Source organism: Oreochromis aureus, linkage group 2, assembly GCF_013358895.1.
Source record: "Oreochromis aureus strain Israel breed Guangdong linkage group 2, ZZ_aureus, whole genome shotgun sequence".
Classification (NCBI taxonomy): Eukaryota; Metazoa; Chordata; class Actinopteri; order Cichliformes; family Cichlidae; genus Oreochromis; species Oreochromis aureus.
The window spans coordinates 16,889,028-16,916,354 of record NC_052943.1 but is presented as its reverse complement, the minus strand read 5'-3'; the positions used below and the strand labels follow the sequence as shown (position 1 = coordinate 16,916,354).

Genomic DNA, 27,327 nt, shown 5'->3' with positions numbered 1-27,327 from the left:
GTGACTTTACTCTAACCTGCCTGGTGACTAAGTTTTTTCTTTGTTTGTTTTTTTTAAACTGCAACCTGTCTAGTGTAAGTTCTTTTTTTAATACTGTAAATGATGAGTAATATAAAATTCTACCAAACACCCTCAACACCTTAGACATAACAAAACCTACCACACTGTCATTGTCACGGTGGAGTACAAGAGCATGGAAAGTGTGAATCTCTATGGAGGTGTACAAAGTTGCAGAGGAGGTACATTCTTAGAGAATGTCATCTATTCTAGTCACTCCTTCCATCCTGTTTCTCACTACCGCATCTGAGCAACATGCAAACTCCTGAACCACACACATGATGAGCACAGCATGGAAAAGCCTATCTCTGTGGATTTCCAGTGTGAATGAAGGAACGCCGTTCGTCGTTAGTAGAAATCTTAAGGAGTTTTCCGTTACTCACTTGGATAAATCAATACCAAATGCTGAGCTCCACGTATTATATTAAAGTTTTAATAAAAGAATGATCATACCAAACAAAGTACAGGGTATCTAGAAAAAAAAAAAAAAAAGAAAAAAAAAAGCATTACAATACTTGCAACAACAATAATTGCATAGAACAGTCTTTCAAAAACAAAACACACAGTGGTCTGGAGAAAAGATTTCAGACAAACGGGTTAAAAATTGGATTTCAACCCCTTTCCACCAGTAAGTGCTCACTGAGACTATTGGGAATTTGAAACTACAGTATGCGGCGCTTATGAGAGCAGTTTTTACAGCAACAGCGGTAATGTTACTCTCAGCAGCGAACATGTGAAAAGACGGACTCACACATCTGTACAGGAAGCAGCAGTAATGCCGGAGAAAGTCTAGATGCTATCACTGTCCCAATTCAAATAATACAGGGCAGCTTCAGCACCTGAGCAGGCATTACCCTGCAGCCATGCTCGAGCGAGACAGTGACCCCGTTACTGATGTACCAGTGCTGCCCTGTATCACACACAGTGCTTCAGAGTCCCTGTAAAGAGGCGCACGAGATCTATGTGAACAGCACTTCACATACAGTAATACAACAGGATACATTTTGAGTCATTTTTAATCAATTTAAATTTGATTACCATCAAGAGACTTAATTAAATAAAGGCAAATGAAATATAACGAGCACTTAACTTGAACTTTTTTGGTCAATAAATTGTATTTTTTTTTATTGCAATTACTCCAACTTGGGCCCACCATGCTGGGACCAACCCAGAGGGTCAGTTAGTAAAGCAGTCACTTATTGCATTTCAGAAGCATCTACTGCCTCTCTGCAGTGCAGTAAGATAAGGAAACAGTGTTGACAGTGCACACGCTAAAACCACATAAGGAAATGTACCGTTGAGAGTCCTCGAGAGGCTGTTAAGCCCCGTTTTCTTTTTAGACCCACTAAAAGCTTGAGCCATTTATTACAGCACACCGACCATGATATTTCAATATGCATCGAGTCTTGGCCTGGTTTTAAAGTCTCTTTAGTTTATTTAACCCCTTCAGGAGGCACTTTAAAAAAAAGCTGAGCTTTACTCTAAACCGACAAATCGTCTCCATTTCCTCTATCTCCATCAGCTCAACAGGAACCCACAAGGATACCATAGAAGCTGCAAAACAAAAACATCTAAATTCTCAAGGCATGCTCTTATACGAAAGTAATCTTTCCTCCTATGTGATGCAAAAATTTGTTTTTTCCCTTGGCTTAAAGCCAGCCGATTTTTTTTTTTCCTGCCTTTACATATCAGTGTAGTTAATTAAAAGACAGACATAAAGGCAGCAGAACAATATCTAAAAAGCCAACACCACAATGAAATGCTTGGGTGAACAATAAATAGCTATGCAATTTATATGTTAAAAGGATTCTTGGATATATTTTAGTATGAAGAGTAAGGGTAACATCTTTGTCATTATTTGTGTACTCTTGTATAATAAAAGATACATAGTAAGATCTTTCCTATTTTAATACGCAGCTGCATCCCTGATAGCTTTGGACTATATATCTGAATATCTCGATTATCACATTTGTGATGCAGAATTCACACTGTAGATACATGTACATTCATGCAGTTTTTAAATAAACGATGACGGGCTCTGTTTTAAAACTAAGATTACGACGATGAGCTAACCTGATTGTTTGCCTAAAAAGCAGCCTGGAAATGTGTAATGCGAATGTCTAGAATAATACACACACAAAAACAAATCACACATACATAAGAGAGATCCCCCCCCCCCAAAAAAAAATATCTATTTTCCCCATAGGGACCCTTATGCCAAATAAAATACAACAATGACAAAGTCATGACGTGAAAAAGAATAAAATCAGTCCCCTTGATAACAGAGGTGCATGCAAGAGAACACCCATTAAAATTAATGGCTTCATACTCCTTTTCTATTTCCAAGTGAAGCAAAAGAAATGGTGGCAAACTCTCTCTGTCCTTGTCCAAAATTCTTCCATTTGCTGGGGAGTGTTCACAGTGCCAGTCACCAAGGGGGGATTGCTTGTTTCGTCTGAGTTTAGCTGAGCTGCTTCAGAAGGAAGCATGTGTACAGTCTCGTCTAGGTCAGGAAGAAAGAAATCAAGCTCCAGAACCCCTGAGAGCAAGTCCAAGCCTGCTCTGTGTGATTGAAATGTGATAACACAACATAGATACACAAATACACACTCGCGCGCGCACACACACACACACACACACACTTTCTGCCTCCCCACGCCCCCTCCTCCCCTCCCACCCCGCAAGCGTTGTTGCAGAAATGTTGACACATACATGCACAGCCACACACGAATGCTGATGATTGGATGGTTGTGCTCAGTGGGCGCCGTCATCCCAGCCACAATCATTCTTCTGCTTAGCCAGTTTACGGACAAGTCTCTCAAGCTCCTTGCGAGACTTCTGCTCCTCCTCCAGAAACTGCTTCATCCACTTATTCTCCTGCCACACATTGAGTAAAATAACAAAGTTTAAAAAAAAAAAAAGTTATCCGAGGTAGGAGAGATATCAGAGGTATAATAATGCAGATATATCAGAGCCTTTCGAGGATGAATTTCAGGAAGTAAACAAGAATTTGAGGACATTTAAATTCAGTTCTCTTCTTACTTACTGCCAAAAACCACCCCAAACCTTTAAATATTTTATTGAGGATATACGTCTAAATAGCGAGCAGTCAATTTTTGAACATGAGTCTCCTTTGTGCTTGCACTCATTTCTTTCATCTCGTCTGCTCTCGGTTTCACCATGTATGCGTAAAAGCCCCACCTCCCCACACATGGAGCAGAACTTGAGTTGGAAAAAACGAAATGATTTCATTACCAGAATTAAACGCTGAAAGTGACTGATTATAAATGTCCAAATGACCAAACAAACTCAATCTGATACACAAAAGAGAAAAGCAGGCAGGAAAGGAAACAGAGTGACTGCTGCCCCCCAGACCACCTATATTCTTGCATTAGTGATCTCCAGTCTCACTCACCTTTTTAAGCTCATGAACCTCGTCCTTTAAAGCATACACGGCATCAACCAGACTCCTGGAAAAAAGGGTAGTATAGTGTTTGTGTCATACTTCAAGATATGATATGCACCCTCTCCATCTCAAAGAAAGCTAATTATTTTGCACTTCAAACACATCTATGTACATCTATACCCACACATATGGTAGATAGACAGCATCTCAACAGTTTAAACAGGATTAACATCAAAAATCTGAATCTATCTGCAGAAAAAAAGTAAATAAATCTGAATTCAAGTACACATAAAAAGAGTACTAAGTAATTCTATCCTTACTTTTCCTCAATAACCGTCTGCCCGTTGCTCTTCATTTCCTCCACAATGATCTTCTCTTCCTCTGGCAGGAGCACCTGAGGGACGCACTCTTTCCGTACCGCTGTATAAACACACAAACACATAAAATAATGACAAAACTCAAAAATTATGCAAGAGCATAAAACTCTAAAAAGGCATTACAGACACAATTCATCCACATCGTTCTGCAAATACACACCCGTGGTGCTCTGATGCAGGCTGGCTCCCGTGCAATATGCCTCAATTACCCTCAGAATCTGAGCATCCTCCTCCAGAGCAACTGTACCTGTCAAAACCAGAGATTGCCATTATTACACAGCACTCTGCTGAAATGAATGCAAATGACATTAGAGGTGTAAGGCAAGAAGTTGGTTCTGTGTGCGCTCTTCTTCATTGTTCATTTTAAGATAAAGCAGCTCTGCAGAAGCCCCAAGTCTGCTCTAGTGATTTAAACCATATATGTTACATTATTTCTGAGCAACATCATTAAAAGAACATAACTTATTGTTTAAAAGCTTGTTTTGAGCAATGCTTTACGCCTCCCATTCCCTAATATAAGGCAAGAGACTTACTTCTTCTAATGTGAATGTCATCATCAGAGGGCTTGCGCTCTTTCCTCCTATTTCCTGGCAAGAACTTCTTCATAGGCCGTGGGCTCTTGCTGGTATCCTGGAGGTGGTCGACAATAAACTAAGTACATCTCTGTACACAAAATCCCTCCTTCAACACACACAGAGCAACACACTTCTGAAAGCCAATGGTCCAAACCAACCAGAATGCAAGCTTAAAGGGATGTGCATCCCATGTGAATAAACATCAGTAAACACACACACACACACACACACACACACACACACACACACACAAATCCATCAACAAACACAGCAGCAAGCATGTGATGATGACCAAGACCAAATTAGCCAGTGATCTGTGTTAATATGTACCTTGCCTACCAGAGTTTTACAAAAAAACAAATTACTATGACTTATTTCATCACCTTTTTTTTTTTTTAGCTATATCTTTACCCGCATCCCACTACAGCAAAGGCAGAAGAAAAAAATACTTTCAATATAAAAGCTTTATCTGTGGTCTGCATCACTTAGAAAACCATGAGAAAGGATCTTATCTAAATAAATTATACAGTGCATCAAACCATGTGGTTTTATGAACTGCTGACTTTGGGGTCTTAGAACAGTCAAAATGATGGTTTCACTAAACATATGAAAAGTTGCGCTTTGATGACTAATTAACGTGTTAAAAACGATTCCTAAGTCACAGTGACGGTGATGTACCATTACATACAGGTGCTGCAAAATGACTTAAGAACATCTTATGATGTCATTTGCCCCGCGTCCTTGGCTGGAACTGAAAAGTTGGTCGAACACGCAACTGGAAACGGTTGATTCATGGGACATCCCTAAACTTCGCTGAAACGGTTTTTCTCGTAAGAATCAGGAGGACGGAGTGACTCCTGATTGTCACCACCTGTCTTTTGAAACCTCTGAAGAGGCCACAGGACTTACAATAATGCAGGTGCACGGTGTAAAGGTTGTTTCCCTATATGGGTTTTGTGTGCGGGGAAGTCATTTCCCAAAGTTGAAGGAAAGGTAGATTCAGGTGCTGTTCCATTAGCAACTCAGCAATTACTCAAGCGCAGAATGACCTCACACGTAAAAGGTTATGAAGTATATGCATATGAAGCTATTTTGGCTAACGTCTTAAACGACTGACTAAGCTGAGCTTTTCCGCTCATTTAGAAGTTGGTGTTTAAACTTGTGCACCTGTCTGGATCAAAAACAAAAAAAAACTACATCACTATGCATGGAGAACATAGTTTCCACCAGGTTTTCCATTAAATGAACTTGAACTTAAATGAAGTGGGATGTCATCTAAGCCAAAAAAGCATACTTAATCTGCTGATAATTTAAATGTGGAAACATATTCATGGCTGAATGACTGTAGACCTCAATATGCTCTGTGCCTACATGTCCAAAAATAGCTTCCCTAGTACAATTTTCTACTATTGCTCCTTCAGAGAAGGATTTCAAAAGATAGCTGATGCCGTACATGACGACTAGAAGACAAATAGCAGATTTGCGGCACCACAGAAACAGGAAACTAACAGATGACAAAAAGAGAGGGGTGATGCAGAGAGAGCAATGACATGCTAGCTCAACACTGGAGATAACACACACACACACACACACACACACACACAGGCAACCCCATCCCACCTTTCTCAGCCCACATCCTCCCACACACAGAGAATAGAAACACAGTGAGGTCTAACCTTACCTTCATGATATAAGACATCCTCTACAGAAGGCAGAATGGAGAAAGAGAGAAAGGGGAAAATGTGCATGAAAAATACAATGAGAGGAGGATGCGCTAGTGAGAGTTAATGATGAACATTTTTAAAAACCCATCTGCCATTCACCTATTCTTTGTCTGTGCAGAATAGGGTGATTTTGGTTTTGTATAAAGAGAGACGTGTAAGGAAAAGAGAAAACTGACAGAAAGACAGCAATGCATTCAGGACATGTGCATGCAATCTCTATAAGATAAATAGACCCAGATGGCTGCAAGCATGCTGCTTGCACCTGTCTTCAAATTTGTTGTCAAGAAGGCATAAAAGCATATTTAAAATACAAGACCCATGTTAGTTTGCAGATATCACCTGTGATACACTGATATCTATTCAACATATAACCAGACTCAAGTTGAACTGAAACTTTAAAAAAATGCTGACTTGATACTTTTGTGAAAAGCTTATACCACCCACATAAGACCACACGGTAAACATCACATTGCTCATAAAAAAGTAGCTCATAACCACTGATGCAGTCATCTTTCTTAAATGCCAGGCACCCTTGGTGACCTTGCTGCCATTACTGGAAAATATTTCCTCAGAACAACACCTTGCCTGCCCATATTTCGGGAACACTTTCAGTAGCTTCAATATGGTTCCCCTTCTTGCAACTAAAGCTAAAATGATGCCCGCTGCTTGCCTTTGAAAGGTCGCTTTAGCTAACAGACACCCTGAACTGTTAAAGTCACAGGTATTACCACATTTTCAGAGCCTGTGACCACATACATTTTAGTTGTGCGCACCAAACCATATTTTGTTGCGCTGATGCACAGCATTAATGTGAGCTACTGCATAGCAATACCACAGTTCCTTCTATTAATGTCTAAACCACTAAATGATTATTTGGAACAACATATTACCAAAATATAAGTTCACTATGTCTCAAAAAATGTAGTATTCAGATAAGACTGGTCAACCACTTTATCTCATTGCAATAATTTTAGTAGAGGAGTCCCACATCTCTTCTGGTCCATCAATTTTAAAATAATAATAATAAACAACAGACCTAAATTTTCAAAATAACATAAAAGTACTGAGTAAAAACATGTGTATGTGTTAACTAGTTGAATTGCGACACTGAGAACAAAGGAGCAGCTGTTTGGAACACAGTACTTCCTGTGTCCGGTGACATTTAAGCCATAATTAGTGCTGACACTTGATTTAACCCATATGATGCTTTACTAGTAAAATAATAAATAAACCTATAACTCTAAGTCAAGCCATTTCCTCCCATACTTGTTTTTAACTGGGCAAACTTAATATAATTCATAACCATTAACATTTGTTAAGCTTACTCAGCACTGATTAAGTTATGTCAGTTATGGAAGCGGTCTAAGAGCATACTGGTGTTGAACTTTTAAATTAAGAACATTTCACTTTAGTTTCAATCTAAAAAAAAATTATCATACCCTAACTATATAACTATGTCATTTACTATGTCAAACTAACTGAAGTGAGCCCAGTGCCTCAAAAAAAAACAGCATCCGGTGAAGTGCACAGTAAAGCGAGGATTTCAGACAGGTCTTTGTAATCTTAAACAATCTTCTCGGTCCTATTAATTCTAAGAATTTTTCATAAAATGACAGTTAACTTACAAACATGGACTATAACACACACACACATCTACTTTGTGCTTGAAATTTAGTTTGTACATCTTAAAAATGTAACATACCAGACAAAAATGGAGACTGAGCTCTCTCGTGCGTATAAGCCGAATGTTTATATTTAGTTTATTTAAAGTTCGTGTGTACTTTACTTGTTTTTTAATATTTATTACGTGTCTAGTTTTTATGGCTCAAATTTCATTAGCATTTAGTGCATGTAATGGAAGGCTTAGTCTAAAACACATCGCTGTAAGACTTGACAAGTTAAGAACAAACACGGATACAGCGGTGGGCAAGCAGAGGAAGGGGACTTCTGCTATTGGTACAGTTTTCTGGCAATGTATCGAATGACTGATACTAAGAGACTGGTGTGGGTTTGTTTGTGCAACTCTGCAATTTTCTACCTCTTTGTAGCCCAGAGCGGCTGAAGGTTTGAGGGGAGGTGCAGGCCGCAGACAGCTGAGAGACCAGGGCTTGCTAATCTTTGGTGGTTCCAGGGGGCCACGACTGACACTGCTGAAGCTGCCCTGGTGATGTGGGTGAGTGGTGGCACCGATCATGCTCACTGGTTTACCATCTATACTCTGCATTGAACCAGACAAAAGGAAGCAAAGCAAATACATGAGAATTACTGTGCATGTGTGGTGAAACACGAGTCTGCCGTTTGTCACTTTTTGGTTTTCACACCTGGGAACTGTGTAGGATTCACTTTTGGTACTGTTTTGAATTTATGTATATACGTGCGGCTGTCTCTGTCCTAACCTTTGAAATGGTGCTGGCAGGGCTTCCACCTTTGGTAAAAGGTTGAAGGTGCTCCAGCCATTCCTGTAACTCCTGGGCACTGCTGCAGAACACTGTAATGCGATCAATCATGCTACCTGCAGCAAATAAGACAACACACAATAAACGAAGAGCTGCTCTCCTTCACAGGTGTTACATACAGCGTTTACATAGACTCATGATGGGCATGAATGTCCTCAGAACAATGAGAAAGTTTAAGTGACTCAGTGAAGCTCTAAGGAGGAGAACTGCCGATTTACACAAAGTCGCCAAGGTCGGGAGAAAGACCCAAACTGTCAGTCTCAGGTGGGGTCTTCGGGAACAGCCCAGGAACCACCAATGCTCAGGCCTGCCATGAACAGGAAACTCTTATATCGCCATGGACTGAAAGGGTGCCAACCTAGAAAAGCAACCGCTTTTGGAAAAACGACGTTTTTTCTGGGCAGCGACTGAAATTTCCCACTGCTACCCGCATGAACAAGCCAAATGTCTTCTGGATCAAAGTTTTATGGTATGATGAGAAAACGACTGCGTTATTTGGCCACAATGATAAGAGTGATAAGTAGTTGCCAACTGTCAAGCATGGTGGTGGTAGCATCAAGCTGCACTGAGAAACTTGGTAAAGGACATTTAACCAAATATTAGTAGGGATGTATGTATATATTTGATCCTGTATGTATATTTTTGCCCCTGTTCGGATTGGAGAAAATCTAAAATAAATTAAAAATTGTACAATTATTCTTCCTTTTAAAGTAATTAAAGGTTAATGCTAAATAATCATTCCACCCTGGATAAAGAACACTTCACAGAAATCATCTAAATTACCATGACATTCACGTCCATGATGAGTGTATGTAAACTTCTGACCACAACTGTACCATTCATAAGACCAACGTATGTCACAGCCAGAGCAGTACTACCCATATTTTATATTTTAGCAATAATCAAAGCATTTTTGAAAAGCCTTATGGTTCTAATATTGGAAGTCAAGACACTGAAAATATGAGGTTTCGCATTTACAAACAATCACATTTATAACATTTCACATCGTTATACAGAAAACAGCTTTCTTTAAAAAAAAAAAAAAAAGAAGAAAAAGAAGAGTGGAATAATGGATGGATGGCTTTTTTTTAAGGAGGCCAGACTGACTCCACCATTGGGCTAATTTTTTGTCATATTGACAAAAAGCCCTGCTTTGTACAAACACAATGAACTAATGAAAGCATGAATACTTTACAGGGGAAAAGTGTTGTCCTGAATCACTTCAAATGTTAAATGTTAAATGTTTGAATGGAATCTGCCACAATTTAAACAATTCAATGAATTGGTTGGTCAAATATTTATTATTATATTTATATTATTATATAAGAACAATATCACTGTCCTCTCAAATCTTTTTTTCTTTATTTTTGTCCTAAAATTTCAGAACTGGATAAGTGGAAGGAAATGGAGGGATGGCTGGTTGGATTTTAGATGCAAACCTGTGATGTCAAAGGCAAAGTGGGAAATGTCTCCATCTTCCGCGTGCCTCGTTACCGTGGTACCTGTTAGAGGCAGTCTTCCCTGAATGGATGAAAACCAAAGAGAGGAACACTCAAGTGTAAAAAAACTAAAATATGCAGAACTGTGTATGTTGTGATAAAAAAAAAAAAAAGGTTAATCAAGAAAAGTCAGGACTGGATAACATTAGGGACAACTGACGTTTAATGAAACACATATATGTAACATGTATATGTAAAGAAAATGTTGAAACTGAGCAACTTCAAATGTTTCTTCACTCTATTCTAAGATAGTATCTAGTTCATGTTTTAGACAGTGTTTCCACAACTGATGGAATAGAAAAAAAAAGGAAAACAGTGATTTATATTTAGTACACTTACCCACTTGGTATTTATTTATTGCATAAGCTGCCGTTTGCAGCTGACTGAATACATTAAGTTTGACTAAACACTAAATCAGCCACAAGTTTATACACGATTTCAAAGCGTTTCTCTAGATGGGAGGCAAATGACATACCTGATAAATAAAGCCACTCATCCGGGGACTGGCAGAGAGCATTACTAACACATTGGGGAAAAGCATGAGGTAACGCTCCTCTTTTTCCTAAAAGAGAGACACATGGTAATTCTTTTTTCCAAACCTATTGTGAAGGGAACAACATTGATTGGTTATGGTTTTTTTGGTGGTTTTTTTCTTGAGTTATTCAAGGTAAACCAAAGTGATTCATTGCACTTCTTTGCAAGAGGCAAGCCGTTTCAGGTTTCCCCTCCTAATGTGAAAAAAAAAGTGAGCATATTTTAGCTCCGGTTGCACCAGGCCAGTTTGGGAAAACACTTGTTTGTTATATGAATGGAAATTCAAATGAGTTATGAAACAAATATGGTAATTGTTATGCTGGTTGGAAAGCGGTTGGCAGTGATTAAAAAAAAAAGGGGGGGGGGGGGTGAATCCAAATGTGTATCTTGGGCTTTCTTCCAACCACGGACTACGAATCGACCCCTACACAGAAACCACACATGAAAGAGGAGACGGCTTTTAGGTCTGCCTATGGCCTACTTAGGTTTCAGTTCTGATACTTGAGGGGGGTATTGATTTAGCAACAAAGGGGAACAGACTTCCGCACCCACAGTTCCTGAAAACTAGAAACTTAGTTTGTTTTAAAAATGAGATCCAGCAGTGTACCAAACAGGAAAAGAGAAAAATGTACTACAGATAAATTATCTTTTAACTAACAACAATTATTTGTTGTTATGAGAGAGCAGTAAAGGAGCCAGGCAGCTTAATTAATTAACTGATATGATTGTTCTCAAATGCTACAAGGACTGGCTTTCAGAAATGGGAAAATACTACCAAACTTCTGATTGTACACATATTCTAAACTGACAAAGGGATATTTTGTGCTTAGTATTATTGCAGCAGTTCCACTATAGTTTGGCTGAATGAGCTTTTTCTCATTTGGTAAAACCTCTCTCACCTCACTGCAGCCATTTCTCACATGGACCTGGGACGTGTAGGCCACTTGACCAAGACTCTTCATGCTTTCTCCCTCCCATCCCCGCACAGGTTCTGACAAGATCTGCAGCTCCAGGTTCTTGCGCTTCCGCAGATCCTGGCACTGTGTCTTAAGCACACAAGCACACACAAGATTACAAAACTGTGCAACATGCTGGTGAAAATAAGTCTGATGTTTTTCTGAACCCTTTTTTCTTGCCTTTTAGCACTACTGAGTAACAAGCAACAGGATATTCTCTCCCCCCTGTGGATATGGCTTTGAAAATGTAACCATTACCATGTATGTAAAAGGCATAAAAATTAGCATGCAACATAAAGTAGTACACTTTTCAGGTGCTGTGCAGGGGTTCTCCCTCTTCAAGCAGAAAAAAGTGACAATGCAACATTATCACGTCAATCAAAAATTAGGTGTTTTTTTTTGTTTTTTTTAAAGAGCACTGTAAATTAGCATAGCATTTCTAAAGTACCAGCCATCCTAACCACACTCAACACACACAAGGAAACGTCAGACTTGCAAATTACAACGGGCAGTGATACGTGATGCCTTTTTTTGTTTCCCCAGTTTCCTGTGTAGAAGAAACGAGTGAGTCACTTTATCTGCTCTTATGAGGAAGTCAAAGCAATACCGGGGAATTTGTGTCTTAGGGTGGCGTTCGCTCAGGTATAGTGCGGTTGCTCGTTTCTAATCCAGCTCTTTTAAGATGGCATTTCAGTTCCCACCCACCTTAGGAACAATACGATCACTCAACTTCAAGCAGAAAAAAGGATCACTGCATTATTTCTGGGTTTTTCTCCCCTATCAGAGCTCTGCTTGATTATGCAGAATTGTGCTAAACTACACTGTCGAATGAAATGAAAACATGTAAACACGAAATTGAAAGTGTGATAACATTATTTACCAAGAGCGTCATTTTCACCATTAACTAGTTCCTTATTAGCGAGCATATTAGCAGCACAATGGCTTTTATGCATCACCATTTTCTACAACTAGTAACCATTTTCCCTCAGTTACCATCCAAGTCCTGTTTAATGACAATATGTAAGGATAATAAGCTTTACTTTGTATAAGCCTCATTACAGAAGATTGCGCTGTAACATAAGCAGTCATTCACCATTATCTGCAGCTGATCCGTTTTTGTGCAAAAGAAACCACAAGTGTTAGTTTCCAAATACATCAAGCCTTTTTAAACTCAGAATACAGTTTTCATTATTTTATAAAACTGCCTACTCTTTACACCAGGATCTGACACTGAAGCACACAGCTACTGAAATGACTTCACCTATTATTCAGCTATTCTTAGTAAATGGATTACACCTTGAAAAAACTGCAGATTTATGCATTTGTCATTAACTGCCTTAGCAAAACCTTAATTGGGGAATAATGTGCAGGCAAGAACTCACTATAATTACTACTGCTGGGCACTATTAACACTAGCACACTAAAGCAGTGGTCCCAACCCCTGGGCCATGGACAGTCGTTTGGTACCGGGTTGAGGCTCGGGTGTTAAATTTATGGTTTTCAGGGTTTTTATCGTTAACTCGGTTTCCCTGGGTCTTTTCCTGTGTGCTATGAATAAAATATTTTTTTGGTACCGGTACTGGTTTTATTTTGCTGTATTTATCCGTGACACCTTAAAGGCCGGTCCGTGAAAATATTGTCAGACATAAACCGCTCCATGGCGCAAAAATGGTTGGGGACCGCTACACTAAAGGATTAATGCGTCCTTTATAATGACTAAAAAAGGTTGAAAATGTACTCATAAATCCTACAGTATATTAATATTACTAAAATATACTAAATGATTGACTTAAATAGTTGATGTGCAATGTGCTGTTAAATGTTAAAATATTGATGACAATGAATTATTATTCAAGATTATTATTCTGGGAAAAAAATTACATTTTAATAAATATAATCCATATTATAAATTTTCATGCAAAACTTATTTTTTGGGATAGTAAGGGTGGTATGGTAGTACAGTCCTGTAAGGAGGAAATCCAGGAGCTTCACAGTCTGTCATAACATTATCCAGGCTGTTTAACCCAGGCTTCCTCTACAAGTTCACTCCGATCCTTCTGACTCCACAGACTTACCAAAAGGCTCCTAAACGCCGCTGTTGCCTTTACAATGTCAGTGTAGTCAGGGTGGGCTTCCTGTGGTGCAAATGAACATTACAGGTTTAAACATAACAGTCATTATCCTAAAGGAATACAAGAGCACATAATAGGTATACTGTGCAACACAACGGGAATTCAAAGACTGAAAAAAATCATTTAATGCAAGTTGTTTAATTTATAAAAATACATAGTGTAACTTTAGTGGTAGTTTAGCTTCTGTAAGTAAACCAAGTGAATAAAACACAGTAAAAAATATTATATTGTATTTATACTTGTATATAATTTCAGTATACTTTTTATATGTCTATGCTCTCTCCTTTACCTCCACATGTCTCTCTAGCTCCTGTAGCAGGGTAGGGTATTTTTCAAGCCTCATGAAGGGCTTACTGAGGCTGGTGGTCAGGGTCATGACTCCTCCAGTACTTGCTCCATGGCTCTCCATGAACTTCTCAAGTTCCTCACTAAGACAATACACACACACACACACACACACACAAATATATATTTATAGGCAGTATTTTATAAGAAAAGTGTGTCCAGGGATGAAGTACAGAGGGGAAAAAAAAAAAAATCAAAGATTACTGGTAACAACAAAAACAGGGTTTTGAGTCTAGATTCCATGCAAGCTGTAAGCATGGTATTTATAAATTATCATATACAACTTTGTTTTTACTATATAATAAATTGTAGGATAAGCTTTAAAATTACAACATAACCATGTATTTATTTAACAAAACTTGTTGTGTTGAATTGCAAAACATAGGAGTGAAATTTTGTATTTTTAATAACACAACGTTTCCATATATAACACACATTAACCGCATTATCAAAAGCTCTCACTTTCACAGAACTGTCCGACCAGTAAAATGAAACAAAGTGTGCAGAAAAGCTCAACGAATTAGTCATTTTAACACAAATACATCCATGTTTCATTAAAGTGACAAATGACTCGACAGAGATCAGAAATCTACACTAAACAGTGGAAACACTGCTGAGAAACAATATGAGTGTCCTCATAAAACAACACCGTGTGATAAGCTTTGACTATATTAACTATCACGCTATTCAGTTGTTAACGAGATCAGCAACTCGATTGTAAATGCAAACGACAACCTCGGACAACAGCACCTCTTCATGTTTACTTGAATAAATAAATAAATAAATTAAATAAAATCAGTACAAGTTAAGCTATATTTTTGCCTGGTAACCAGTTGTTACATGCTACAACAATTTTTTGTGCTATAGTAGTCATCATATGTTTAGATTTTTTTTAAAATGTAATATTTGTATTATGTTCACGTTTTGTGATGGTATATTGATGAAATCAAAAGTAACAACATGTTATTGTGAGACCTGGAGACAGAACATCACATTTTACCGCACACTGCCCTTTATTTGTTACAGCAAACAGAGCCGATCGCACTGCAAAACAACAGTAACTGAAGTGTATCACATTTGTGGTGCATGTGAGAAAATCTCATGCATCTTTGATGGTCAAATATTTCACAGACAGTGCAAATCAGGTCAACATTGGTTTGGTGCAAATCGAAGTCGTTAGCTGCAACATGATCGCTTCAAACGTGGTTTGAAGAGATCGTCATTCATGAGTTTCCACGATCCAAAACATAAATCTGCAGCAGCACTAACTGGTACAAAAGGGTAAATGAGAATGTGACAAAAAAGGCTCCTGCAACCGAAATGCAAATGTGCTTACTGTGAAAAGCGCTCTGTGCGCCTGTCCCCATAACCACAACGCTATACACAGTATCCTGTCAACAGTTGACTTCCTGTGTGTAATTCAACTTAATCTTCAGCTCGCAGTGCAGAAATAGACTAGACGCCTTAACATTACCCAAGGCGGTACCATTTAAACTGCATCATGGAACTTTCATTATTATTGCTATACACGTAAGAGAAGCCCTTACTCAATAAGAATTATGAATTTTATTAGCAACTGAACTCCAAGAAACATCAGGAGACAACACGCAGGTTTGACACTAACACTTCTTTACCTTTACTGACACCTTGTGGTTCAAAGTAAAATGACATGAGATCATTAAAATGGTGCGCAGTGCCCCCAGAATTTAAACATAAACCAACCACATATTCTTTTCTCCCATATCATATTAACCCATATGAAAAAAAAAAGAGGTGAAGAAGCTTTACTGTATCAAACTTCAACTTACCAGTAAACTTTAGAGTGTACTTCAAAGAAGGTCAGTTTAAGACAGTACAGCATTCATATCCAAACAATGACAGAATTTCTTTGACTGCAAAAACTAAATAATTTGCTGGGCCTTGAAGATGTCAAACTATGCAGTACTTAAAGAAAAAAGGCGAAAGAAATAAAAATATCTGTCACCTGCAGAAATTTGACTTGTTTTCCCCAGGAAAGTATTTCATTCACCTTTAGGTCAACTTGTGACTTTTTAAATGGGGTTTCATGGGATATATTATTGTCTAAGGAATGCCACTAGCATTTATTAAAAATGCAATACAATGTTTAGCTAAAAAAAAAATCAAAATTCAATCACTGGAGAGGATGGTTACAAATCTGCACCACTGGTTTCTTTTCGCTTTGAAATTAAAAAGCGAGACTTCTCTCTGGCATGGTTCTACATGTCTGACTCTGGTGTTTTGTGCACAGGGGGGGCTAACCTGTGGTCGGTGAGGATGCAGACAGCTGAAGGATGGCTGGAACAGTAAGCCAGGTACAAAGCCTTGATCTGACACATTAGGTTTAGATAGCAGGCCGCCACTCGCTGCTGTGACTCTGGGACCCTGCAATGTCAGAGAAACAGAGCCAAAGTCAGAGAGGTGAGAAGAGTGAAAAAAGGAAGATGGTTGTTAAAGAAAAGAGACACAGAGACAAAAGATGGCATAATAAATAAAATAAAAGGAGTGAGCATCTGTTTTTGTTCACGATTTTGTTCAATTTTAGCAATAGTTCTCTGGGCTTTCAGAAATTATGTGTTAATTGTTTTTTCACTCAGAGGCAACTAACTCAAGGAAAAAACAGTATTGTCTCTACAACACAGACAGCTTGGTAAATAACCAGTTCAAATAGTATCGTATCGACTCGCAGCCTGTCGCAAGCACACATCACTTGTTCTAGTTTCTTTAGCTGAATCTATGAAAAATACCATAGACATAAAATAGCATTTTTACACCGACAAGGCAATTCCCAAAGAGCTACAGTATTAGCTGAAAACTTGGTATATCTCAGCATAGTGTACAGTGTGTCCTTAGGAAATTAGAGGAAACTGTTCTTTTGTCATTCAAAAGTACAAGTGGCAGGTCTTTAAAAGAAAAACCAAAACCAAAAACACAAACATCTAAGGAACATGAACTGAATCTGAAAGCCATGTCCTTAAGAAATAGGGGAAAAAAATCCAACAAAGACGTGACAACATCTGGGAGATACACCTGGACCTTCAGTTGAGATGAGTGGCTATGAAGAAAGCAATTTTTAAGAAAAGGAAACAAGTCTGAGGTACACCAAATTCCACAAGAACTGAAAATCAGTGACAACAGGTGTGAAGGAATCCAAATTTGAAATTTTTGGTTCAAATTGTCCTTATGTACAAAGGAGAGACGTACAACAGTGAGTGTCCAGAGCCGTATGTAAATCATGGTGGAGGCTCGGCCATGGTTTAAGGCTGGAAGTGGTAGAATAGTACCATCAGCTGTCAGATTTTGATGTGTTCTTTATAGAGCAACATCCAAAGAAGAGCCTCGAATATCCTTCAAGAAGCCTGGAGAACTATTCCTGAAGACTACCTTGCACATTTCAGTGTATCACCACCTCTATCTTCCATTTTCCCAGTAAATTATAAACAAACTAGAGGTGGTTTAAGTCTGTAAATGTAAGATTAAAGCATCAAGCCCAACTTATTTCATTAGAAATATTTCAGAGGTGTTTGGACTGCACAATCTATGTGGCTCTAAAACTTCTTCACCACCAGTGCATAAACAAATCAAAAGGAATTTTTCAAATATGTGTGTGCAACAAGTAGCTGTGACCCATTTCAAACACTTCTCAGCTCAGTTTCAAGATGATATTTGTACCATAGAGAAATAAATAGGAAGAGATGTCTGGGAGGAAGGAAGTGATTGCAAAAATATTATCAAGTATGGTTCGTTTTGGAGAACAACAAGTATAGAATTTGTGCAGCGTAAGAAATGAGATGAAACTTAAAACTGGTACTGTTTTACAGATGCCTTTTAACTATGTCTTACAGAACAATCACAGGGTCCATTAGGGTCCATTGTGGTCCAAATATTGCTCTTTACTAAGAGTGGTGTAAAAGAAGTTAAATGTAACCAGTGATAGACTTTTTGGCACGTCTGCATCCAGAATTACTTACTTAGTACACTCCTCCAAAGCCAAACACAGTCCCTGCTGGAAGCTATTGATATCCTCCAGATTTCCACACAAGGTGGCACTGTCTGCACTGCTGAGCCTAAACACAGAAGTTATTTTAGAATTCACTGCAATTTTGACAAATTCAAAAACACTGGCATCATGTAAACATTTCTCACATTAAGCACAGTTGTAATAAATGCATGCAGTTTTTAATCGATCCTGTCACATCCGCTGTTTTATTGCTCTTACTTGTCACTGGATTGCAGGGGTCGTAGGTAACAGTTCAACACGGTTTGTAATTCTTTGAGAAACTCTCGCTCGTGTTCTAAGATGTCCTGTACCACCTGCGAAAGCAGCACAGTGAGCAGAATATTTAACATCGCACACACACACAAACAACATCAACGACACAAATATTAAAAAACTAAACAAACTAAAACCTAAAGAAAGTCTGACTGGCAGTATTCAAAAAAATGCACAAAGCTGAAGCTGAATCCCAAACCTTCCAGATCTTAATTTATCCTGGGAAAGTAAATCACTTTCAATCAATGATTAACATCCGTCAGCACCAAGAAAAAGTACATTCTGACAAACTCCATTAAACATCTAAGATACAACATTTACTATTCCCAAAATATTAAGATAAGCTCTGCATAAAATACCTTTAAAGCAAAGTCTTACAAAGAAAACGTACTCATTGTCCTGCATAGCTCCTACTTACCACACTGTAGTAGTTCTTAGTCAGCTGAGTTCCTTTAGGTGACAATGGTTTCTCTATAGAGAGAAAAGCAATAAGGATTTTTAAGCTTCATAGAAATACTTGATCATAACCATCAAAAAAGATATTAAATGCATTTATACTAGATGCATATTTTGGGGGGAAAGAAAGGGGAAATAATTATATATGTCCTATTAAAAAGAAAAAAAAAGTAGAAGTTGCCATTCTCCTTAAATACATAAACTACAACCCCTTTCTCTAACGTCCAAGACAGCTTTTTTCCCCCTTTTATATCTATATTTATTCTAAGATGCAAATCATATCAAATACTTTGTGCTGTACATTGTCAGCTTTTGTGTAACTGTGCTATTCTATCACGTTGTTTCTGAAAAAAGAAAAATAACAATGCCAATACAATACCATCAGGACACTTTCAGATATGCCAAATATGGTCATAACCTCAACTTCTGTTCCTGCGCTATAGTGCTGAATGGCCAGAAAGTGCCTTTGCAGAAGATTATGGTGAAACGGTTGATCTTTTGGATATAACATTTTATTTCTCGTTATGAATTAAGAACAAGATATTCGTGTAAAATGTTCTGATAGTTAACATATGAATCAATCTATCTTTGAATCTAAGTAAATGTTAATGCTAATTTTGAAAAAAAAAAAAAAAAAAAAAAAAAAAGCGTTTAAAGAATGGGATGACTGACAATGAAAAAAAAAGGTGACAGCTGTCTACAGCAAGGAAGTGTAACACAGCACTAAATGCAAATTGCAGAAACCTAGAAAAATTGAATTTCTGTATTTTGTCCCAAAAGACTCATAACACCATTATATGGCTACATCTGTGGAAACAGCAATTTCACGGTCCAGACAGAGCAGCGAAACTCACCACAGGGTTTGATCTCACGAACGTAGTTACTTGGAAACCAGCCCGTTTTGCCGTTGAGCGTGCCCTCCCACCATCCTCCCTCCTCCTGGCGTGTCACAAGGATCACTTCACCTTTATTGAATGACAGTTCATCCTCATTGTTCTGCTTGAAGTTGAAGCGAGCCTTTACCATCAGCTGCCCACCTCCACCGTTCTCAGACATTTCCTGTTGAGAAAGTTCGTCACAGCCCGAAAGCAAGACATCCAAATCCATCAGCAGGTTTCGATTATACATTTCAGGTACCTCACAAATGGTTGGTTTATTTTTAAACAATTCAGTTGTTATTTTAAAATTTGACTTAAAAAATTAAATCAAGAAATCTACGGCTCTAATTTTATATTTCTGCGTTTTGTAATTATTGTTAAAATTGTAGCATTAGCAGCCAAGGACCCAGCCACACAGCCACAGAATGAATCAAGTACATCTGCCAATACAATGATTCATCTACACTTCATGGTAGGCATTAATAAAAATATACACTCAGACCAAACTCATACGCCGATGTAGCGACGTTGCTTGCAGTTAGTTTAAACCAATTACAAGCCTTCAAATACCTTTATAGGTGTGCCTCTCCCCACACCCCTCCTCTGCGACTGACTGGTCAAGATGCGCTTGATACATAACGCGCTTGCTGACTGTGACTGTGTCTGGCAGGAGGTTATTTCTCCAGGAGGTAATAGTACAATCCAACCACAAATGTGGACAGAGGAATGGAAAATGAGAATACTACTAATACTTTTTTTTTTTTTTTTCAAAACACCATTTTTAAAGTAACCACCTAACTAAATAATAAAAAACAAACGGACAATTATCTACATGTAAAGTAAATGTATAATGAAATGTCCACACCATCTTTATTTTCTCTCTTTATGTAATTATTTCTTTACTATGATGGGTGCAGTCATCTGTGCTAAACATCCACTATATAAGCTGCAAACAATACATTTGTATAAATAACAGGTAAAAAAGTGAGACTGTACCACTGATTTGGATTGTCTCCGCAGAGAGCCTTTGGATTTGGCAGAAGACAGCGTGTGTGAAGACGCCTGACTAGGAGAGGGGGTACCGGACTGAGGACATCTCTCAGCAGCACAATCTACAAGCACACACAGAGGAAATACAAAGCCTCATACGTCAGTTACCTTTATGTTTAAAATTATGACTCTCTCATGCACACAGTTCATGCAGGTACACATACTTCCATGGGCTGTCAGCCTGATGATAATTCAAGAGTATGGCCCATCGCTTTGTGTAGCCCCAGGACATTGAACACACACGGTCCACAAATTTAGAGTTTCTCACAGAATAATGTGATTTAGCCAAAACTGACACACTGTTCCAAAAAAAGATCAAGCAGCTGAAAAATCAGAAAGCAACTTAAAAAAAAAACCCAAATGTACATATATCCAAGTGGGCATTCAGTCCAGCAAATATGTCTGCTTGAAGAGAAAATCAAGCTCAAGTTTATGTTGCTGACACCGAACCCCTCTGCGCTGTCATCGCTGAGCCACTGCAGCAGAGGAACTGTGATTTAGGGTCAGTAGCTGCCAGTTGTCCCACAGCATGACTGCAGCTCTAGAAATGGGCTGACTGAGGTATCAATTTTGTTGTCAGTATTGACTTGAAAAGTGACACATGGTGGTACTGCAAACCTCTTCTAAGCTAACAAGCAGAAACACTTACTGAAGACTGCCTATCAAATGCCAACTGGATGCTAGCCAAATCCACCCTCTAATCCTTTAGGAAAAAAATCAGAGAAGAATGAAAAATAAAGTGAGGGGACTATTTAGCCTTTGTAACCTCAAATTCAGATCAAATAAAGAGTTCAGCTTTGAGGCTATAAAACTCAAGCGCTTAAGTGCACTTTCACTAGCAGGAAGAAAATGTGACGCTTTTTACGTAAACTGCATAAAATCTTTTGAAGGGAAAAGGCCACCGATTCACTATTATTTTCCATATGCAAATATGTCCGGGTTCCACACACTAAAGCCTAAGAAATATGAGGAAAATGGCACTGAAGGCAGTGGCAGGTGGGGCTCATGGAGTCTGCATGCCACTCGTCACACACAGAGAAGCCTAACAAGCCCGTCTGTCAGCTAAGCTCTGTGGCTGCCACTGTTATTTCAGTATGCATACAATATTCAAAGCAGTTAATCTAAACAAACATAAACTCTGGACACAGGTACACAAACGACAGGAGCTGACCTCAGAAGAGGACATAAAGCAATAATACAGAGGGGCACTTGTATTCACTATCAACTAAATAATCAACTTCAAGTCAAGCTCAAATACAAAGACGGAAGAACAGCTGCTGGGCATAGCTAGCCTGTAAAACATTTGCATATCAATTACATCTCAGCACTGAGAGACGCTTCTGTTCCACATTTTACACAGTGGCATGCATCGTGCTTTCGTTTAAGTGCATTCAAGACACTGGTTGTCCAAAAAGAAACTCCTTGAACGTGTTAATATTCTACCAAATCAAGGTAGGGGTTGGGGATGGTCACGAGAAATGAACAAAGCATCTGATTTTTCCAGGTGGACAATAATGTGATCGAGGCCAACAGCCTGAAAGAGTCAGCCAAACAAAAAAAGTTGTTCTTGGCACAACAAGTATTGCTCAAGCTTCAACCCGTTCAGCATGTATGATCTTTTCTGCATTGCGGAAGTAGGTGAAGTTGGCCCAGGAGCCTCTGCTCTATTCCTAAAATATTCTGTAATTCTGAGACACCGGCATCGCTTCCTCACTGGGAACAACAATGATGTCCGAGTAACATCTGCTTTAGGTGGTTATAACCCCCACAGAACCACCTCACTTTTTGAACCTAATGTCAACTATGAAATCAAGGATCGCCTCAAAATTTGTTTGTTTGTTTTTTTGTTTTTTGCCAAAAGATACTTTTCAACAACTGATGTAAAATTACCTTCATATCCTTAAACCACCTTGTTTTTGTAAGGACAATCCAACATTCATGACTGCGTGGAACAGCATTCTTGATGGACCACGATGAAGCCACAATGAGTCCAAAACTCAACGGTGAAAGAAAAAAAAATACATCTACATCACAGGGCAGCAAATGGCAGCACAATGTATATGCAGACTCTTTGCTCATAAACTAACCGACTGACAAAATAATCTAGCTAGTGCAGGCTGAATGCCTCTGCCCTGAACAATCATCAAACTGTAGCTGAGAATAAGGATGAGGGTCTTTGGGGACTTGAAAAAGCTGAATAGTACACAACACGTCCTCAAGCTGTTGGCGGTGAGAAGTAAAGGGAACGACTTAACAAGTAGAGAAACATCTTTGTAAACACAATGGAGGAAAAAAAAGTGGCTTTCTCGAGTGAACAATTTATTCATCACTATGTATGTATCTATGTATGTTCTCAAACCACTATGCCAAGTAACTTGATATAACAAATCACAGACAGCAAATTCACAACAAATCACAGAGAACAAAATCAAATAAGCCAATGAAGTTGAAGGAAATGTCCCAAAACTTGATGATGGTGCAGTTGTGTTAACTGTATTTGAATGTATCAGTTCAGACACATTTCTCGCTCTACTACAAAACAAAACAAAACAAAACAAAACAAAACAAAACAAAACAAAACAAAACAAAACAAAACAAAACAAGAAAAGACTGGACATTAACACATGCATGTTCTCAATGACATGTGTAACAAAGCATATAGAGGTGGCAGATTTGTTCTAAAAGTTGCTGACTGAATAATTCTAAGGCTGCAGGTTCTCCGGCAGCTGTTAGCCAGATACTGAAGAGAGACTGTTATTACCTTGTCAGTCGCCCCAAACAGGGACTCTTGAGTAAAGTAATTAGCCCCAAATTGCTGTAGGAATGCTGCAATGCGCACTACTTTGTGCTGTGTCCTTACTGAAGAAATGCACTTATGTACAGTACTCAGTTACATAAGAAAACAGAGAAAAAAGAGAGCAGGGTGTTTTTTTGGGAGGTGTATTAGGCCAAGGATTCACATGAGTAAATATGGCACACAGCGTGACACAAACACAAACTGTCATGCCAGCTGCCCACCTATACTACAACCAATCATAATATCGAAGGGCTCCATGGATACAACTGGTAGATTAAGGCAGAAGAACACCAGTCTCATCAGGACACATATACAAGACATGGCATCTTACCTGACTACACGTGCTTTCGCTTCATTATCTCAGCTCCATTATTATAGGAATTATTTAAATCAAGTGACAACAGAGTGTACTGAAAAGGCATCTAATTCTTTCTTTTCATAACATGCTGTCAGTGAGGATGAAACATTAACAATCTCCAACATTCAAGATCAGAAAGAAGGCAAATTCTTACCTTGTGTTGCAAAGTTGACCGCCAGCAAAGTATTTAGGACCTTGCCAAAATTGTCGCCAGTGTATAACCACTCTGGTTCAAACACCTGGATGGAAAATTTCAAAAGGTCAAAATTAGATCTGTTTTTCCCCTTCCCCCTCTGATTAAATAGATCTTGCACTTGTTTAGTGCATACATCCACAGCTAGAGAGACAGAGACACTCACTCCAGGTTATTGCACAAACAATGGAAAGAGACACACATAATGAAATGCACACAGGGATTTGAATAAGCCTCTAACAAGACAGACAAAAACTGACATGTTTGACCCATATTCTGTGTCTTAGCGGTTTGTAATAAAACAGGCAGCGTTGCAGGCACACACAGATGCTCACTCGCACACTGCTGCTCGGCCAGTCTCAGACAGCTATCTTCTTTCCTCCAGTGGATAAGGTTTCACATTTTAAATAAAACATCTTAAATATAGGGTTTGAGTAGTATAACCTGCATTATGAGTTGTGTACAACATCTATAAGTGTGATCATTACATCGCTTAATGTGGGACGAGCCTTAGGGTCGATGTAACTAACAAGACTTGCGCTACAAGTTGAAAAAAAAGATAAGGGAAAAAGAAAGCTGGCACATAACATTACCTTTACAAATACTGGCTTTACATCACCAAAAGCAAAACAAACCGTTGGTCATCACGATAACTGTTGCCAGCATTCACAAAGGTTTTGGCAGGGGTCAGTAGTTTCAGTGAAAATGTATTTATGAGCGTAAAAATCAGAGCAAATAAATCTTCACATACAGTTAATAACACAGAACAAATATTGGAGAGCCCCAACAGTAATTGATGCTTCCTCTTTCTGCATCTCGGGGCAGAAGTGAAAGCAGAATGACTGCTTTCTCCAGTCACAGGACAAACAGGCATTATCAGCTATAGCAAAAAGGGATGAAAAGTTCTCTTAACATGATCACATCACTGACCAAAGGATGGGCGAGGTTTGCCATAATGCCACACAGACATCCCCTGGCTGCTACATTTAATAGCGCCTCTCCAAAAACTTCTGCCCATGAGCTACTGGCTGGCTGCAAAAGGTCTAATTATGGGCTAGGGCACAGTTGGTGGATAAAAGCAAAGGGGACCTCCCAGACATAACAAGCCAGCTGGGCAGACCTACTGAACCACTTGACTTTGCAGTCAGCCAGCCTTGCTGACTCAATTGGCTGTTTTAAAGAAACCAAGCGTTGTGATTCAAGACCAAAAAATATTATTTTTAAAGCTGGAAGAGACATTAACGTCCAGTGTGGTGGTAACAAACAGGCTGGTACAGAGACAGAGTAACCTCCCAACATCTGGAAATGATACACCACTTTTCAATATTAGGGAATGCACTGAGCGAAACAGCACTGCTTTGGGGATTTTTGACCTGCAGCAAAACTAACCATTAAGTCATGAGTGCATGCAGGAGAAAAGTTATTAACAAGGAAGTAAATGCTGTTCAGAACTAAGTTGTACCAATTTGAAAACAGACAGTGAAGTCATGCGGGCCAGCACTTCACTTGCTGACTGATTAGTGAGAGTGAGTGACAGCATGTCTGTTTATATGGCTCACTCCACATGGACGTGAGGGGAAAACATATGCCAGCAGGGTAAGCAGATCACAACACAAGCAAGAGAGTGTTCACATCTTGCAGTAGACAATTAGGAGATAACGGCAGAGTGAGGTCAGTGTATTTCAACAAAACATGCCTCTGAATATAAAACTTGACAGACCACACATTGAGATAACTTACCTCCACTTTCAAGGACGAGCATCCTTTTAAAAACTCCTTGATGTTGGAAATGCAGTCTGCTTCAGTTCTCGGGTCCTGGCAATACTGAGTACACGAAATAAATATATAAACACATACCTCGGCTTAGTATGTCAAAGAGGCATCTGACACACTTATCAAACGCTCAAGGCCAAAGCTACAAATCACTTCAGTATACGCTGAGCCCCGCAGTAAGTAAAAGAGATGCCGCAATCCGACTGTGGCAACCTAAAGTTAAGAAAATAACTGTAGATTCTTCCTGCGTCTCCTTCATGCATATATAACCATTACCACCACAAAACCGCCGTCAAAGTAGCCTTACTCAAGCAACTTCCGCTCATTTTACAGTTTCAAAATAAAATCCCCATCGACGAAAAAAAAAAAGCTGACGTTTGTGTTTTTTTAAGCAAACTTCTAACAGTTCCTGTGAGACCAATGTTGTATTGCCACCGAGAATGTATGTAAAACTAGGGTGATCCGTCTGCCATACAAGGGAGAAGTTAGTACTTCCGATTTTGTTTCGGGCTCACGTTGTCGCCGCTTTGCGCTTTTTTGTTCTTTTTTTTTTTCTTCAAAGGGGAGGTCGCACCGGGAAGAGCAGCCGCTCAGGAGGAAGTGACGAACTGTCTTTGCAACTGTTATTTATCACTATCAACTTTGCCATCTAAAACAGTGAACACAAGTTGTTTTAAAATTTATCACCTTTAAAAAAAGGAGTCAAACAGTGTGGCAAACTCCTCCGTTTGTTCTGTACAGTACGGTCTATGCGCAATGTTTAGCGCACACTTGCTACTGAATTTGCCCTGTTTTGGTGGGTGTTCACACTGGCTCGCACCTCTCAAGAATGCGGAACATTTCTGTCGCTTCACAGGAAACCATATCGTGTATTCGCAAGTCTGAAACTCTAACTGTTGCTGTTGTTTTTGACGCGACACGCATCGCGCAAAACTATCACAGACGGCTGTTCAAACTTCATGGTTCGAGTTCAGTGAGCTACAAAATCGCAAAGGCCTGCTGGAGGGAGAAGTTCTCGTCGGTATCACTTTCATCAAACCCCTCCCTTCTTTTCACCGTCGACGGATCGTTTGGCATTTGTTGACTCGAGTTAGCTTAAATCAATAACTCACCTTGGGAGTGAAGCCAGGTATGAGGCGCTCCGAGAGCTTGCACAGGACGACTCCATCCTTGAGCGAGGTTTTCAAAAACTCCTCCGGATCCGCTATGTTCTTTTTAGGGGAGCTAAGCACTCCTAATGATATCAACCACGTTACAGTCTGCTCCTCTGGATTCATAGCTCCACGAAATGACCATTGCCTAAGCCTGCATTGCTTTTAATTTAAAAAGGAAAAAAGCTGGCGTCCTGTTCCGTATCAATATGCAACTCACATCCGCACTTCTGCTAGAAGTTTAAAAAAAAAAAAAAAAAGAGGCGGAGGGGGGGAGGACGACGCTGTTTCTACACGCAAAACTGATGATCACCCCTAC

At 39.0% G+C, this 27,327-nt stretch overlaps 1 protein-coding gene across 2 annotated transcripts; it reads right to left on the bottom strand.

The window, feature by feature from the left end:
- Positions 1–468: 468 nt before the first annotated feature.
- arhgef6 (Rac/Cdc42 guanine nucleotide exchange factor (GEF) 6) lies at positions 469–27,273 on the bottom strand. 2 transcript variants are annotated; one of them, XM_031736383.2, is made up of 22 exons: positions 26,970–27,273; positions 25,825–25,908; positions 24,046–24,130; positions 20,683–20,798; positions 19,663–19,867; positions 18,771–18,823; positions 18,299–18,393; positions 18,051–18,146; positions 16,342–16,464; positions 14,006–14,144; positions 13,660–13,719; positions 11,528–11,674; positions 10,570–10,656; positions 10,035–10,116; positions 8,536–8,651; positions 8,178–8,357; positions 6,097–6,117; positions 4,374–4,470; positions 4,001–4,087; positions 3,784–3,883; positions 3,473–3,527; positions 469–2,934 (listed from the first exon to the last, which is right to left on the bottom strand). In XM_031736383.2, exons 1-22 carry the CDS (start codon positions 27,132–27,134, stop codon positions 2,812–2,814), a joined length of 2,316 nt encoding a protein of 771 aa, XP_031592243.1. In that variant the 5' UTR covers positions 27,135–27,273; the 3' UTR covers positions 469–2,811. The 2 variants fall into 2 exon arrangements, with proteins under 2 accessions (XP_031592243.1, XP_031592244.1); XM_031736384.2 differs by lacking the exon at positions 6,097–6,117.
- Positions 27,274–27,327: the final 54 nt, after the last annotated feature.